This window comes from Dipodomys ordii, unplaced genomic scaffold, assembly GCF_000151885.1.
Source record: "Dipodomys ordii isolate 6190 unplaced genomic scaffold, Dord_2.0 Scaffold1, whole genome shotgun sequence".
Lineage (NCBI taxonomy): Eukaryota > Metazoa > Chordata > Mammalia > Rodentia > Heteromyidae > Dipodomys > Dipodomys ordii.
The window spans coordinates 14,899,079-14,917,270 of NW_012267217.1; the positions used below are offsets into that span (position 1 = coordinate 14,899,079).

General features: G+C 33.6%; 1 protein-coding gene across 4 annotated transcripts in view; it reads right to left on the reverse strand.

Annotated features, from left to right (window-relative positions):
* Positions 1-2,811: 2,811 nt before the first annotated feature.
* Tdrd3 (tudor domain containing 3) overlaps positions 2,812-18,192 on the reverse strand; it is a 111,341-nt gene continuing 95,960 nt past the window's right edge. For 2 of the 4 annotated variants that reach the window (XM_013011068.1, XM_013011078.1), the window contains exons 13-14: positions 6,936-7,061; positions 2,812-3,079 (exon numbers count right to left, since the gene is read on the reverse strand). In XM_013011068.1, the coding sequence (XP_012866522.1) occupies positions 6,945-7,061 (117 nt within the window). In that variant the 3' untranslated portion in view covers positions 2,812-3,079; positions 6,936-6,944. Of the gene's footprint in view, positions 3,080-6,935; positions 7,062-18,192 lie in introns of those variants that run through there. The other 2 variants (XM_013011058.1, XR_001174843.1) reach the window with 2 other exon arrangements.

Sequence of the window (18,192 nt, forward strand, 5' to 3'; positions counted from 1 at the left end):
ACAAAGAAAGGCACAAGAAGGAAGTAACTATATAAGAACAGATTTATATAAGCCTGGGGTGTGGTCATTATGGAATGAGCTCAAAAGGCCAAGTCCACCACAAATTCTTCATTTAACTGGACAAAGGCAGACTTGCACAGTTTTCAGACAAGGGAACTAGAAGTCAACAATCAATACAAAGAAAGGGAAAGAAGAAGAGAGAGAAATGGAGAAAGTGAAAAGGAGAGGAAGAAAAAAGGACACAGATGGAGACAGGGAATCTTTAGAAAATTAGGACTGATTGTTCAGGGATTTAAAAAAAATAAGATTGAAAATACAATAAAAACTGGTCATTTTAATAGTTTAGCAGAAATAGAAGCCAATGAAAACCAAATTAAAGAAATGAAATCTCTAATGAAGACGTATAAAGAACAGAAGGATGCCCAGCATATACAAATGGGCATAGGGCACTTGACCATGAACTCTTCGAAACTTGAGATAAGGCTGACCTTTACAGTAGAGTGTCTACAACAAAGTCCATCCTCATAAGTATTTACTGAATAAATACTCAAACACAAATTTTCAAAACTATAATAAAGTGACTTCTATTCCCTCTGAAAGGAAAAAGTATAAGATCTGGAGCTAAGAATACACATGTAGAGGTAAAAGAAAGTAAGAAAAGACAAATGAAGGGAGAGGAAGGGACTGGCCAGGCCAGCAAAAGGCTAAATAAAGCAAGAATGAGATGCATCTGCCTTGGAGCTAGAAAAAAGCTCAAGCATCAAACAATTATCAGTCATAACAGCTAGGACAAACCTAAGAAGTGCTATTGACATTACACCCATAACCAAACAACACCAGACCCAAACTAAAACAGGAAAGGGAAGAGCAGGAGTAGTACATAAGCTTCCCTGCTGGCCATCCTCCCAGGAGGGGTTGTCTTCTTGTGGGGCACTTCCTATGACTTGTCTCTTTTGGGTTCTGGCTCTAATATTTCTGCTCTGTGGCCTGGGTAAATGACAACTTTTTTTTGAAGGATATCAGCTATTTTAGTCCTGGAAAGGAAATAATAATGCATACTTCCCAGAGCCAAAGTGAAGCTTAGAGAAAATTATGAGTAAGAAATGTTTAGCATAGTGTTGGGCACAGAGGAAAATCTTGCAAATACTAGTGATTCCTTTATTATTGAACACCCATTCTACACATCCAGACCTGAAGCTTTCCTTAATACTAGAAAGCTATACTAGAATTTAAGTTTCTGCTATTTTTAGTCAGATAGGTCTCACTGTGTTAAAAATGGAATTCTGCCACAAGACCAGAAATCAGTACAGTAGATAGGCTGGTCTCAATTCCTGTGCAGCTTCAACTTTTCTTGTTTTCTTGTTTCAGCTCCTAAGTGACACATTAATATTCATGTGGACTGCTGAAAAATAGTAGCCAACACCTGTTATCTAGAGTGTATTACAGACTGAACACCATCCATGATTGATATTATTCTCATACTTTATACTATTCTTGGCTCTCAGGTTAAAGTTTTTTTGTCTCTTTCTTTATGGACTTCGTATCAAATTCATGAAATCATCCATAATCACGCTGGGGACATAATCAGAATCATTTAAATTTCTTAAAAAATAAAAATAAACAGTGGTGAGAACTCTCCCATTCACATCTGATGACACATAGGGTTAAAAACAAAAACAAAAATAGCTCCAATTTACCATTAACTTGTGGGTGGAAAAAAAAAGAAAGAAAACTAAGAATTAGTAGACTTTAAGAGGGACTAAGACCCTTTCCTTCACTATGACAATTATTTCGGCCACAATGCTGTATTTTTTTTCCTCCCTGCTGCCTTCTTTTTCTCTCCCTCCCTTCTTGTTTTTTTTAATTCTTATTTTCAGGCATGTCAAAAATGAGACAATAGGAAGACTGTCTTTGTACATTAAACAAAGTTTTTGTTCACTGTAATGGATATTCTGGTTGCTTTACCAATACCTCCTCCTTCCCCTCTTAACAAGAATCCTCTTCCAGATGTATGCTCTCAGGTTCCCAACCATCCCACTGGCCCCCAGCACTTCTAAAGCTAAGACCTTTGGACAAGGACTACAATAATACCCAACTCGACTCGTTAGGAATTCATAGGAAGACAAGTAGACCCAAACAGGCAAATGTGGCCTAGGAAGAAAAGCTTTATAATCTTTTTTCTTCTGAGCACACTTCTAGAGGCAGTCCTTATGCTATCCTTAAGGTTTGATAGCTCTGAGTGTTGCTTGACATCATCTTGTGTCCACATGGGGCGACTCTGCCCTAGAATGAAGCTGACCCTAGGGAAGCAGAAATGAGAGATGTAATGTCAGGCTTTCATGGCATCTCTAAAGGATGAGTCACCAAATTAAGCCAATCTTGAAACTTCATTTCAAGTCATGAAGTGGGTCAATAACTTCATTTTAATGTTTAAGGGTTTCAGATGGTTTCCTGTTATTTGCATCCAGATATATAAGATCCATTTCATGTTTAAAAGGGAAGAATAGCGGCTTTGGCTTTTTAACTTAAATTACATCTCAAAAAGCTATTGGGGGAGGGCTGTACATAACAATCATTTTTCAATACTTTTTCTATCACATTTAGTAGACAGTACCATAATGACTACCAAAATGACTGGCTTCAGGTTCTTTATGTAAGAAATGTGGCACTCTATAGAAGTCGATTTATTATTGTAATTATGAAGACAGGCTCCTGTGTGTTTTGACTGGTATTGTGTACCAGGTAATTAGTACAAGGCTGATACCAGATGAATAATAAAGATAAAAACATTAGGCAAATAAACATATAGTGAAACAACATGCAATAGCACAATGGTTTTATTGATTGCAGAAGAAAAAAATTCTTCCTATCACATGTAAAAGGTATTTGTTTTATTTAACTCAGTATTTTTTCCCATTTTTTATGTGGGTTGAAATTCCCCCTCCCCTAAAACCTGCTTTTCTTTTTTCAAATAATAATATCCACCATGGTTGCATCTTATTCTGAAGGAAAGTAGAAGATCTACCAACAGGCTTTAACAAGGATGTTTCAGTCAACGACTCCTTTCTTCACAAAGAATCTATTTAAAAAAGAAAAAAAGAAAATGAAACTGGGCACTAAGATTAACTTGTCAAAGTTTGTCAAGACACACTTCAGCTGAAAGTTACTTTTAAATGTGAAGTGTTTGTGTAAATAGTAATTGATCCCAAGTAGAATAAATGGCACACTGATGTCTAATTCATAAACTTAATCTCCATACAGTACTACATAAAGAATAGACTAATATTTAATTCTTGTTTCTTTTAGAAATCATTGAAGTATAATCTCTGATACTGGTAGATCCTTATTGCTTCCAGTTTGGGTCCAGGAATGGGGATTAATCCTCCAGTTCCGTTTGTTCAGCTTCCTGCAAGAAGAAATGCTTGGCCAGAGCTATATACAAAACAATGCCTAAGACTTCTGAAGCAGTCTCTGGCTCACAAAGCAAGAGCTTTTGTACTACTATCTGCACATGATGCCAGTCTTGCTGGAATCACAGGGTTCTGTCTCTCTAGCGATTATTTCATTGCCCTTGATTTGAAAATCTGCTAAGGGATGCTGGAACAGATTGTACAAAAAAAAAATTCAACATTTAAAAATATATCTTTTACAACTGGTGTTAAGCATTGTATATTTGCAAATAAACAGTTATAGTACTTATGTAATATCCATATTTAGGTTCTGGTTTAAAGGTCTGGCTAAAATATAAAACTATGAAGAATATTCTTCCATCATAAAATAAATTAGAAAGGAAGATTAAAGTAATTCAAAACTTAATAAACATATGAAACCTTAACCTCCATGCACTGAGGAAACTTCCTGCTGATCTATCTTACAAATTCTTCTTACACAAGTCTACCATATCTCTTTTCACACCCAATATGAACTCTAACCATTCTCCTTCCCATCTACGTTCCTAGTATTAAAATCTATCTTCAACAAAGAACTGTATTTTATAAGCTTAATTATATCTCTCTAATCAGAAGTTCATAATTATACCAAACATATCAAATTCAAACTCTGAATTTGTGTCAGAAGCTATAGAGTTCGGTCAACACCATATGTATTCTTTTTTTTTTTTTTTTTTGTCGGTCGTGGGGCTTGAACTCTGGGCCTGGGCGCTGTACCTCAGCTCTTCAGCTCAAGGCGAGCGCTCTACCACTTGAGCTACAGCGCCACTTCCGGTTTTCTGGTGGTTTATTGGAGATAGGAGTCTCACGGTCTCTCTTGCCCAGGCTGGCTTTAAACCGTGATCCTCAGATCTCAGCCTCCTGAGTAGCTAGGATTACAGGCGTGAGTCACTAGCGCCCGGCAACACCATGTGTATTCTTAACCAACTGTAGGTTTGCGAGGTATATTGTAGCCACTGAGCGCTTCTTGCTGACTCTGTCCCCTTTTCAAATGTTCTCCTGCCTCTATGTCTTCATAGGACTTCACCCTACTAATTAGCATCGAACTCCTATGATTCCAATCATCTCTGAAATGTCTCCAAAAACATAAAGTTTTGATCAATTTTATTAACTTTAAGAGCCATGTACCATTTCCCTGTCTTATCCATGCTTCTGATCCAAAGTTGTCTCCAACATTAAGAGAGTGTTCAAGAACTAGATGTTTCTATTTGAATCCTATGTCCCTTTGGGTCTAAGATCTGCCTTGGACTACTTCTTCTCAGCCTTGGTCTTGTTCTTCACCCTGCTGAGAGCTCCTTCTCTTGCCCTGACTCCCATATAGCTCTAGCCTTAGTACCAGCCTCCAGTAGAATTCAGTTCTCTGTCCACATTGGGAAGGGGATAAGGAACAGGGAGATATGGAGGCCTTGAATATTATATACCTAAAATTATATACTATGTATATTATATATATACCTGAAATTATATATTATATACCTGAAACTTTTGTCAGAACACTTTGATAAATTTTAATAAACACTTAATAGCTTCTAGATGTCATTTTTATTTAGCAAAGTAGCCAAGACATAAAGACTATAAAATTATATTTTTTAAAAGTGATCATAGAAAGTAGTTAAAGTGTTTCTAGTTAACCTAAATAATTTTAGGTAACAAAACCTTAGAAAAAAATTCAGCATTCATTAGAATTCATGTTTATTTTGTTGAAAACCAAATGTCTGGTTATCATGTGTATTTTTTCTTAGATACTTAAGTAATGGAAACCAGAAATGAGGAAATGAAAATAACTTTTCTCAAGAAAATATATTAAATTTTTTAAGAAGAGCAAAAAATATATCTTCTTACTGCTAAAGTTTCCATTTAAATGGAGTGTCATAAAGAGTATTTTACTTCACAGCCTTTCATAAGATACTTGTAAATTAAGATAAGAAATTAGTTTTTCTTCAGTCAAGACAACATTCTGTCTGGCTTCATTATTTTTGAGGGTGAATTTTACAGTAAGATATGCACTGCTGAAGTGTTATTTTAGGTCTATATTTACAACTGGTTTTAAACAGCATTCTCTTCTTCGAAAGAAAATTCTATATACAAAATGGATTTTTAAAAAATGAAAGCTTCAGAAAAGATGACAGGACTCAGAATACCTTCTGTTTGGCTATACCTTCATTGACTTTTCAACTTTTTCTACTTCTAGCTAGATCCCATCCTTCTTGATTATATCATATATTGCCAGATTTCATCATTCTTTTATTTATGATATTAGACCCTTAAAGATGATCCTCAACTTTTGGCTATTGACTTATTCTTTTATATCCACACCGAGGCTTAAAAGATTTAAACAGCAATGTTTAAATTCAAATCCCAAATTTGTCTTACCTGTCTCAGCAGTCTTAGGGGAAAGTGATAAAATTTTCTTGGACTTACACTTTCCTAGACTTCAGCATACTTTATATGAAGGGGAAATAATGGTTCTTTTTTAAGAATACTACAGAGGATACCTAATAGTGAGAATTATGTTCATGAAAAAAAAAGTAAGATTTGATCAAAATGCCATAGCATTGACCCCCTTCTATTAAGTGAAATTACAATAGGTAGACTAGGACTAGAACTTCAATAGGAACACTAGAACTCAATCTCTAATATTATTTCCTATATTTTTAATGGGAAAGCAATCTTTGGGTAAAAAAGATTCAAAAATAATGTGAGGAGGAGGAAGATAAAATTTTCCAAATTATGGAAATCATTGTGCTGTTTTTCCAGAGCTACTACTTAAGGAACAACTCCAGTCCAGCTTTCTTTTTTTCTCCCCTGGTTATTTGGAGATAAGAGTCTTGTAGACTCTTCTACTTGTACTGGATTTTAACCACAATCCTCAGATCTCAGCCTCCTGAGTCACTAAGATGACAGATGTAAGCCACCTCTCTTCATGAAACTCTAGCATGAAAGCTCCTGGCTCAACAACATGTGGCTCAGAAATTACATTTCAGTAAGTAACTGTGTTGTCTTTAACTCCCGAGAACACATTATGAAGTATTTCCTTTTCCATAAAAAATGGAAGTAACTTAATCTATAAGAAAAAATGAATTCAACTTTCTAGATTGATTTTCTAGTCCTACATTTTCTTTTTTTTTTATTGTGAAAATACTATACAGAGGGGTTACAATTACGTACAATTGCCTACATTTTCTTATGTCATTTGTATTTTTGTTTCAGAAGTTTAACAATTTCACATTCTGCCATTCACCTACACACAAGAAAAGAATAAGTACAGGGGGGAAAATAAGAAGACTGGAAATAGCATTTGTAAGAAAAGTTTGATGGAAAAGGGTATTTTATAACTATTGTATAATCTCAAATGTTATAATCACAGGTTGTTTTGTATAGTTTGTTCTATGTATATTATGAAATATCACAGAGTGTTAGATTCATATACTCAACATGAAGTACATCTTTCTTTATATGGAAACAACTCTGCAATGTCAACTTTACCTTTTCATATCAGTTCCGAGCCCGGGGAGGTTGGTAAAACTGCTGAGTTGGCCGAGTGGATCTTCTTGGCTGGCCATCACCACCTCTTCTGAACTCAAGAGTTTGGTCATAGGTGCCTTCTTCTTCCTGTTTGTAGAGAGTAATAATTCAATATGTTCAATTCAATATGTTCAAAACCACTCCAAGTTTCTTATGTGCAGTTTATGGTTCCCATCTTAATATTCCCTTTTAAGGTGCCCAGATATTTGAAAATATCAACTTTTATAATAGAAGACACAAGGGGAAAGATTGAAAAAAAGCAAGGAAAAAGGCAGTGACATTACTGACAGTCTTTTGATCCATAGTAATAGAAGAGTATAATTTATGGTGGTTAAGATAAAAAACTATCTCCAAATAGTAGCATGAGTATCTCATCAAATGACATAATATGTAATGTGGTAAAGACATAGACAATCAAATATTACAATAATAATTTTCTTGAATATTTGGGCTTCTGATATTTTTGTATATTTATTATGGAGAGGAGTCTTGTTAAGATATGGCAAAAGAGTTGAAGAGTCAAATAATGTCCACCAACTGTCCTCATCTGATGAAATCTCCAACATCAAGAACCTTACATCTAAAGATAGAACAAACAATAAATTGGAATGGGAGAGGGAGGCATATAACTTATATATAAAGAAAGCTACATGCAAGATAGAAAGAGCACCACAATCAAACTTTCTTTCCCCTCAATTTCTTCCTTTCTGAAGGGGTAAATCAATCAGCTCAAGGAATAGCATGGGGAAATTAGGATAAGCAGATTAAAAAGAATATAGAAGAGTACAGTTAATTATAATATTTGAAAAGAACTAAGCAACGAAATGTAGCCAAGACACTGGTTTCTTACTGAATGCAGCCACTCTGTTATTGTTTTTAAATTAATTCAGCTATGAAACATATGCCTTACTAGACATGGAAAGATAGCTTTCAATTATCATCTATTATATAGAGTTTAAGTTCCAACTGAATTATCAGAGTATAACAATTTGCATGATTTTGCGAGTTTATTCTTCCTACTTCCTCCTTACTTTATCTTTGAATATTCTTTCCTCAAAGACATAGGAAATAATGTGAGAGACTGAGTTCTGTTCTTCAAAAATTTTACAGATATACCTACAGTAATTTTACCTAAGGGAAAGGGGAAAATGCTAAGGCAATTTGATCAAATCCTATTTCTTTAGCAATGGTATTTTGTATTTTTCATGAACATAATTCTCACTATCAGGCATCCTCAGTATTCTTTAAAAAGAACCATTATTTCCACTTTATGTAAAGGATACTGAAGTCCAGAAAAGCTTAAGTCCAAGAAAGCTTTATTACTTTGCCCCAATATTTCTAAGACAAATAAATAAAATTTGGGTTTGAATTTAAATACTGCTCCTTAAAAGTCTCAGTGTAGATGTAAAAGAAATAACAGCCAAACATGAAGGATCATCTTCAAATACCATTCATAAGAGAATGGTGAAATCTGACAATGGATAATTCAACAGCCACCTTTTAAATACAAACTTTAGATGAACTTTCTTTTCAACTATCTCCTCAACAGTCAATCTGAATGCAGTTAGGAGTGTCGGATAATAGGTCTATAACTTAGCAAAGCAATTAAAATATAGGAAGAAGCAGGTTGGATAGTACATGCCTACAATCCCAGCATTTAGGAGACAGAGGCCAGGAGGCAGCCTACAGTAAAAAGCTGAATTCTAGGCCAGCCTGGGCTTCATGGCAAGGCCTTGTCTCAAAATAAAAACAAAAAGAGAAAGAAATTGGAGCAAAAGAAAAAGACAAAGAAAGGAAGAAATACAAGTATTCAGAAAAGGAGTTACTTTTTTGTTATTCTAGTCACTATTCTGAATGATAATTGTAAAGTATTACAGATATTTTGAAAGGTAGATCTTTCCTTTTATGAATAAAGGTATTTAAAGCTTTACATGCTAACTGCAAAGGATGAAAATATATTTGATACTGCAGGAGAAGAAGTATCTCAGCAACTGAATGGAATGTTGTTTTCTCTACATCCAGTGCAGAATGGGCTGAAAAAACATCTGAAATTCTATACCTTACCAGTAAGCTATAGCAACAGAAATAGGACACTGTATCTGCTGAGTGACTGCCTAATAAAAATGACATTGTTATTTGAAAACAGTCTCTTCTATGTTTTAAAAAGTCAGACTGTGCTAGCCAAAGCCAATAGATATGACTATAGAGATGATTGACCATGAGATTTCTTTTCTTTAATTTGGTATCTTCATAATCTTTTATAAGTGAAAGTTAATAAATAAAGATTCTGACAGTTCAGTTTACAATTGCTGTCAAAGGTACAACATTTACTTTTTAACTTAGAAATTCCTCCTACAGAAGAGCCCAAGGAAAAGTCTAGTTACAGCTACTCTATACCGTCTATAGCTACTATTTTTTTTTTTAGCATTGTTTCAGTATTCTTTTTATGTTTTATTCTACAGTTCAACTTATCAGGTTCTATTTAGCTGTCTTTGAATGAAATTCTTCTATGGTTGCTCTTCTAGCTTTTTCATTTTTTCCCTTTAGGTTTCAATAGTGTTACAGATAAAAAAAAAAACTCTGCACATTTTTACAGTTCATGTGCACATTTGTAGAGATCTGACATGTTAGCTAGCAAAATTCTAAGGCCACCTAGACATCCCTCTAGGTTTCATGGATCTAACTGTAAACCCATAGAGATGAAGTGGGTTTCCTAAACCACAAATCTTATTAGAGAAAGAGTCTTGACTAAGGCCATTTTGTTTCTGACTCTCAGGCAGGTTCTAAGATCTGTGATAACCTGTATACAATGAGGATGTCAAGTGTCATCTTCACATAAGTTTTTGAGACTTACAAGCATTTTTTTTGGACTCAAGTTTTTTGCTCACTAGCCATGTTATCAGATAAAAGCTGACATTCAAAATGAGTTCTTTTTATACCAATATCAGCAAACATCCATTGCTCTCTTTTCATAAAATGACAAAAAAATTACAAAATTTGCCTGTAGTGTCATGTATAAATGAACTCAGATTTTGGAACAAAACAGAACATAAACCAATAAGAAAATGAGGCAAATATCCTCACTGATAAGAACATTTGATAAGACATAACTATACCTTTCCTGCATAAGGTCTGTGCCTTTTCATTAGTGTACGCTGTATCTGAGGAGCACAGACCAACAATGTATTCCCAACTTATAAATAAATTGTGTTACAAAAGTTCCTTGTAAATGAGTCACTTGGAACGTGGAACATATTGCAGTGAAGCTATGAAGCATTTACATAATAGGTTCTCTGTTCCACAAATATTAAGGAGGAGTGCAGCTAACCATACAAACAAAATATTCTAAGGAACAGGCTGAGCAATGCTTCTCAACTGAGAACTATTTGTCACGCAGGGGACATTAGGCAGTGCCTAGCGGGAGCTGCTACGGCATCTAATAGATGGACAGCAAGGATGAGGCTAAACATGCTGTAACTCACAGGACTGCTCATAACACAAAGATTTGCTCAGTTTTAAAGCCGCACTGCTAAGAGTCATACTCACCGGGCCAAGAAAATAAAACATCCTATTCTTCCAGACCATCACTACATAGTTCCCTTGTTTTGGACTTTAAATTTTTTTTTTTTTTGCCAGTTAAAGGGCCTGAACTCAGGGCTTGGCTGCTGTCCACAAGCATTTTAGCTCAAGACTAGCACTTTACCATTTGAGCCACAGCACTATGTCCAGTTTTCTGATGGTTAACTCAAGATGAGTGGCAGACTCTTCTGCTCAGGCTGGCTTTGATATGTGATCCTCAAATCTCAGCCACCTGAGTTGTAAGATTGCAGGCTTGAGCCACCCTGCACTTGACCCTTCTCTTTCTTAATGATCAACTCTTTCAACGTTCTCAGTCAGCTCTCCCAACCCACTCCATCTCCTCACTTTTCTTAATTCTGTAGTATACACATGGAATTTTTTATGCTTCATTCTCCTCTGTTCTTCTCGTCATTGTTTTACTCCCCCTTCCCTTGATTGTACCTTACTCTTTTCAAGTATCCATTTGGTGTCTATCTTATGGGACTTTGCTTTTCTAAGGAATACACTGCTTGTGTTCTCTCCTGAATCTATTTTATGCTAGTTAATACGTTTGTATACATTTATGTTACTCAGCACTTTACTTACGTGTTTATAAACTAATTCTATCCTCCACATGTGAGGAAATATGCAACCCTTGTCTCTCTGAGCCTGAGTTACTTCACTTAAATTTTTCCAGGCCCTTCAATTTCTTTGCAAATGTGGCAATATAATTCTAATGGATCATAAAAATCCACTGTGTATCTATCTACATTTTTTCGATCCATTTATCCATTGAGAGGCATTTGGGCTGATTCCATACCTTTGCTATGGTGAATAGTGATGCCATTTAGCATGGCTGTGCTGGGATCTTTACTGTTATCCTAGTTTGTAATCTTTTGGATAAATACCCAAGTGTGGGATTGCCGGATCAGAGTAGCTGTTTAGTTTTTTGAAGAACCTCTATATTGCTTCTCAGAGTGGTTAAACAATTTTGTATTTTCACCAGCAGTGTATTAGAGTTCCCTTTTGGCCACATCCTCAGCAGCATCTGTTACTGTTTTCTTGATAATGGCCTTTCTAACTGGGGTGAGGTGGAATCTCAGTGTTGTTCTGTTTTTCTGTATGACCAAAGAGGTAAGCATTTCTTTATGTGTCTATTGCCCACTTTTACTTTTTCAGAGATGACTTTATTTAGCACATTAGCCCATCTAATAATTGGGTTGTTGGTTCACATTACCGCTTCCATATAGTGAGGGAAAGAAACAAGCAAAATTTTAGAACTAGGAGGAGGTTTGTAGATTATCTAATGAAGTGGATTTATGTTTTTTTTTTATTTTGGCAGTAAAGCAGCACTGTGTAATTTTATGTAAAACATCAGTATAAGATAGCTAAATTCAGGTTAAAATGGATGTTTTTGCATAAAGTGGACGTTTTTGTTACAAGTAGCACTCTTTACTTTCTCTTCAGTGGCACCAAGCCTTATAATCCTCAAGGTACAAAATTATGAACTCAACCTAGCTCAACCTTTGTTATGTATTGCAAACCTATAAGGTAGAAAACTTGGCTAATACATGGAATTGAGCTGGTAAAAGAACAAGAATTGGAACGTAGGCCATTCCCCTTTGCCTTTAACCAAATCTAAGCCCCTTACTTTCATAAATCAAATGCCTAATTGGATAGTAAAAAGTCACCTTACATATTTATTTGGAAAAAAATTCTCAGGAGTTATTAACATGAGTAATCTATTGTAACAGGTGACCAAACATAGCAAATTTTTGATAAGGATAATTTATCTTAGTTTCTACACCAATGAATAAAATAATAAATGTAATGGGGAAAATAGTCTCCCTTTACTCAGAGGAGTTCGAAGATCATCACTTTTTATGTACATTGTCTAGTAATACTGTATTTGAACTAAAACATTTTGTCAAGAAAAACAGAAGAAATATCAGATACAAAATCTGGTTACCAGATAACTGTTCCAAAATGCATGAATAACATTTAATAATGGTTTAATTCCTGTACTATTATACAGATTTTCAAGAAGCATTTCTCTAAAGGTCTGATTTTTTTGCTTTCTAAAATCTGTATTTTCTAAAGACAACATTATATTAAAACTACTTTTAATTCTGTAGGCTATCAGGAAATCATCAAAATACCTAGATCAAGGGTTTTATACTATGTACTTTCAATTAAAGCATAATGTAAGTAAGACAACTAAATTTTAAAGAGGCAGAAATAAATTTGAAATCACAGTTAAAGCAGATACAATACTATCCATCATTGTCCTTATTCTGACATCATTAAGATTTTCTACCCTATTATCAAAGTAAAGAAGCTATCTTTGGCAGTATAGATACTCATGAAAGTTCAACCATCAAAGAGCTGTCAAGAAAAAATGGGGGAAACAGCCTAGAAGAGATATCCCTAATTCATTCCAAACAATAAAAGTTTACATCTGAATTTATTTATAGTCGGAAGTAAAAAAAAAGAGGGGGAGGGGGAATGACTACTCTATTATGTGCCTGGTCCTTTTCAGATTATCTCATTTAATTTTTGCAATAATGTTCTAAATTTCTTAACCTCACCATTTTATAGAAGAAACTAAAGCTCAGAGTAATTCATTATAAACAAAAATGGCCATGCTTTTAACAAGACCCCCTAAACTGTATAACCTAAAGGTTTTTTAATTGTATCACACAGTGAGTATTTACAATTCTTGTTTCAGACAGTTTTCCTTAATTTTTTAATAGCTTAATTTTTCCATGGCCAACTTTTTTTTAACTTCAAAATCTTTACAACTTCATTGTAGTATATTGTACACTACTTGAATACACTATATGAATACATTACAAAATAATTGCAATCAAGCTAATAAACATACTTGTCTCTTATAGTTAACTATTTTTTCCTATTTTGTCACTGTGTTTTGTGACAAAAACCTTCTTAGCAAATTCTAAGTATATAATGCAGTACTGTTAATGCAGTCACCAAATCCCACTAGATCTCCAGATCTTACATATCTTGCATAACTTTTTCCTTTAACAAGTATTTCTTCATTTTTACCAAATTATTCTTCCTGGAAACACTATCCTACTCTGTGCTCCAATGAATTTGACTATTTTTATACTCTATATAAAGTGATAGCATATAGGATTAGTCCTATTTTCTTAGCATAATATCTTTTAAGGTCATATGGTCAGTTCTGAATAAATGAATGGCTTCAGCTTTAAATGCACCATAAGCTTCATTTAATAATTACCACCTGCATTGAAATACTATAGTTAAAACCCAAGAATGAATATATTACTTGTCTAAATGTGTACCTCTTTAAAAACTCATTGCCTGTTTTACCTAACAGTTAAATACACTTCAATATAGACCTCAATCTCCTTGATGATTTCCTTGAGAGATACTGTGTTCTGCCATTAGTATTTAAGAGCTCCATCTCAAATTGCTTTGGGTCTGGGTTTAGGGTCCAGGTTTAGGGTCCATCATATTCTAACATTTTAATTCATCTAAATCTCAATTCTTTAATTTAGGAAATAGTAATGATATATGAGGTATCTTGGAAAATTATGTTACTAAATAAGCAGTAGATGTTGGCTATTGTTTTAATAATACTCTTATTATGATGATTATTATTAGCTACTTACCAAAAATATTCTTCAAATTGCTTTTGTAGATAAAAAAAAGTAGAAAAGTGTTTTGGAGACTTGTCACTTGACTTCTTCTAATTTTTTCAACAGTTCAAAAATGATACAAAAAACAGGTACTATTACTCAAGCCTATAATCCTAGCTACTTATGGAAGGATAGGTAGGAGAACTGGGATGGCAGTTGGAGACCAATATGAGAAAAAGATATTCTCCAGATTCCAACTCAATCAATGACCAGGATATAATGATGTATACCAGCCATTCAAGTGGCATGGCCAAAGGGGTAATATGCCTGCATAGCAAGCATGAGGTTTTGAAAAAATATACACAAAAACAAATCATTTCATATTATGATTATTTTATCCATTTTTGCTTCTTTTGGAGAACAATCTTTTCTAAGCATAAAGAAAAAAGATAAAAAGAAGAAAAGGAGGGGGGATATGAGCAAAGGAGCAAACTAAATACAATAAAAAAATTAGACATTTTGCATAAAATACTATGTTGAAAATAAACATTATCTCTTTGAATATCTTGCCTTCAATCGTAAATTTTAAGCAATATCATAAAAAGAAGCCAGTTAAAAACAATATTTAAAAGTAAGAGAATATTTAACCAGTACAATGGGGCATACACATGTCTCTGTGTCTGTTGATAAATTTTATGTGTTTGTTGATAAGTTTTAAATCTATCTTTACAAAAGCTATTGTATTCTAAAAAAATGCTAGTTAAGCAAATATCTTTTGGAATATCTTATGATTAAGACAGATAAGCACTAATTATGAGAGGTTTACTATTTCACATTTCACTCTCACAATTTATACCATTTTTACAACTTAAAATTCTTAGCTAATATAACAAGATGAGCTAATTCTCTGAAAGTAATAATTAGTACATTATAATGCCAGACTGCTTTGTACTCTAATAAAACCCTTGCTCAATACATTTTACATGAAATGAATGAAATGGATATAATCTACAGTGACCAGAAATACACATTTAAAAAATTGAATCAGCAAAAAAAAAAAAAAAACCTCCACAAAGCTTCACATCATGTTGATAAGATAAAGGCTAGAAAAAAATATGAGGATAGGAGATTTAATGTGAAATATTTGATATAATTATAAGAAGAAATACATATGATAGACATAAAATAATTTGCTGATATTTTCCCTCCCTTATAGAGAACTAAAGAACATGAGACTAACAGAAAAAGAAAAGTTCAAATCTTAAGGCAAGTAGATCCCCAAGATAACCAACATGATTACCATGCTTAATTTCCAATTCATGTGTAATTACCCAAATCGACAATACTTGTATGACAATATAATCATTTGAGTGGAAAAAAATGTTTAAAAACACATATGAATTATTAGGCCAGTCAATATAGTTAGTTATAAGAATGTGAGGTCTATCAGGAGTCAATGACCTGACACCGACCTGTGAATAAATCCTCTTGTACCACACACAAATGGTGGCTCTGCTTCCTACAGCTAAGTGTGAAGGGAGCCCTCACCAACCTGGGCAGCCAACTCCACTGCTCCATATCCTTTACTTCAAAGTATAAATATGCAAATAAAGACCTTTTAGCTACACTCCATAGTTGAGTGTGTTTCCTGTGCTATGTAAGAGATTATAAATTATTTAAGAGCCAGTATTTTACCTCTCCTTATTTTTAATATTATTTGTCAATATTCCCAGTATGTCTATCTTCCTAAATCATCTTTTATTGTATAGAATTTAGAGTTTACTGTCTACATAAACTTGTACTTAAAGTTGAAAATATGGCCTATATAATACTATTACATATATAAATCTACTAGACAACTGTTTGAGTGTTTGCTTTTTTAAAAATCAGTTACTCAATTACTCTTCATTCATATTGTACATGCCATCAAATGAAAGATCTACAACCTATTCTGAGGCATATTTCATATATTTCATTATACTTTTAGAAAACTATGTCCCAACCTAAGTGCACCTGAAGTCGGTGTAGTATAAAATATATTACATTGGCACAGCATTATCACTGGTATATTCTGAATAAACATGAAATTATTGTATCAAGTACTTCTCACAAACTGTTTTGGTGATTTGTTAGCCTTCATTGTTGCATGGTGAGTAGAAGTTAGGACTCCCATCTGCAAGGGTAACATCTACAATGTAATTCAGTCTTCAAACAGTTTACGATTTAGAGGTTGGTAAGACAATCTCAGTAAGATTATTTTATTACATTATTAGGTTTAAAAGAACTAGTTGGTTTCTCCTCTGTAGGAAAGAAAAACTTTCTAGTGCCTTGAGAACTATTAGCTTATAATTCTACCCATATATATTTTCAGTTCTCTACTTAAATTTTGTGATAACTAAGACTGATTATACTTAAGAGGAAAAAAAACTCTATCAAAATAATTGATAACACATGAAGAACAAGCTTACTGCCATGCTGAAAATTTTTATGTACATCATTTCATTAAACTCACAATTTCTCAGGCACAATGTTAACATTTATTTATATTTATAGGTAGAGGGTATACAGGCTTTGAACATGTACTGTGGTTTTCTTGATATGTAAAATAGGATTCTACATTTTTCACTAGGATCCCGTGTTTATTACAATGGTTTGTGTATATTACGGGTTATTCCTGGTGACTGAGATACCCTGTAACCAAGTTGGACATAAAAATACCCTAGTTCTCCCATCTCAATCACTTCTATGACTTTGCCTCAGGACGTTAATGGAGAAGAAACATGAAAAAGTAATTTTACTCAGTATGATTCAATTCGTGGATTTTTGTCTGCAATTTCAATATGTGACGAATTAACTTTTTTTTAAAAAAAAAGTAGTTTGTTTCCAAGCTTAGGAAATCTTCTCAATCATTTTTTGATGGATAGATGGATATAGGAAAAAAAAGTATCACAATGATTTTTCTTTGTGATAAGGGAGATTAAATTTTGTAATAAGGGAAACAAATTTATCCCTTGTAAGTTAGACAAAGAAAAAATAATATTTACCACCTGTTACTATCTATCAATCTATCTATCTATCCATAAACAATTGTATTCTTAAACATACTGACAATAGGAACCATGTTTTAATTACCTGTAAATCTATACCTGAAGCATTTGAGGTATCTACCAGAAGATAAAGGAAATGACTAAATTCTTGTTTTGAGACTAATGTGCTCATCATTTTAAACAAAAACATAACAAATGTGTTGTTATATTAAAAATTCTATGTTCTTCTTGTCCAAACATGGAAGATATCCCCTCATTGTCACTTACTATGCATAAAACAATGATGGCAAGAACAAATTAAGAAAGCTTAAAGTCTCTGTACAGTCAAAGATTTTCTTTGGTTTCTCAAATATTTAATATTCATGGAACTGAGAAGAAGAAACAACACATTCATTCTAAGTACATCCTAAGATTATTTACACTGCTCCTCTTTGTGCAACCTATTTTCTATTCCCTGTGATTGTTCTGTTCCCTATTCCTGTTCCCTAGTAAAGCAGCAAACAGATCCTCTGGGCTAAGGAGGAACAGTGAACTTCCTGTGATAAGGTCTAGATTGTATAACCATTTGTGAAGACTTAAGACTATTTATTAAGGCACAGTGAAAACAATTCAAGAGATTCTAACAATTTATAACCATCTTGCTTCAGAGAACAAAATATCTGATAGAATAATAAAATTTCACTTTCATTTTCACTGAATAAGAGAATAACAGGCCTAAAAGATATACTGAAGTAAGAAGGAAAAGCTCATCTACTGTTAAACATTAATATTGGCAAAATTCAGGTTTTGACAATGGCAAGCAGCAGGTGCACCAATGGTAGGACTAGCTGCAAAGCTTGTCAGAGCTAAACAGAAGCTACCTATTTATGAGGACTGGAAAAGTTTGAAGGAAAATGGTTTGAAAAGAACAAAAACCTATTTTATAACTTTGTAACCAATACTATTAGTTAAGAAAAGCTTTGTTCAATCATTTTGTAAGATAAACTAAGG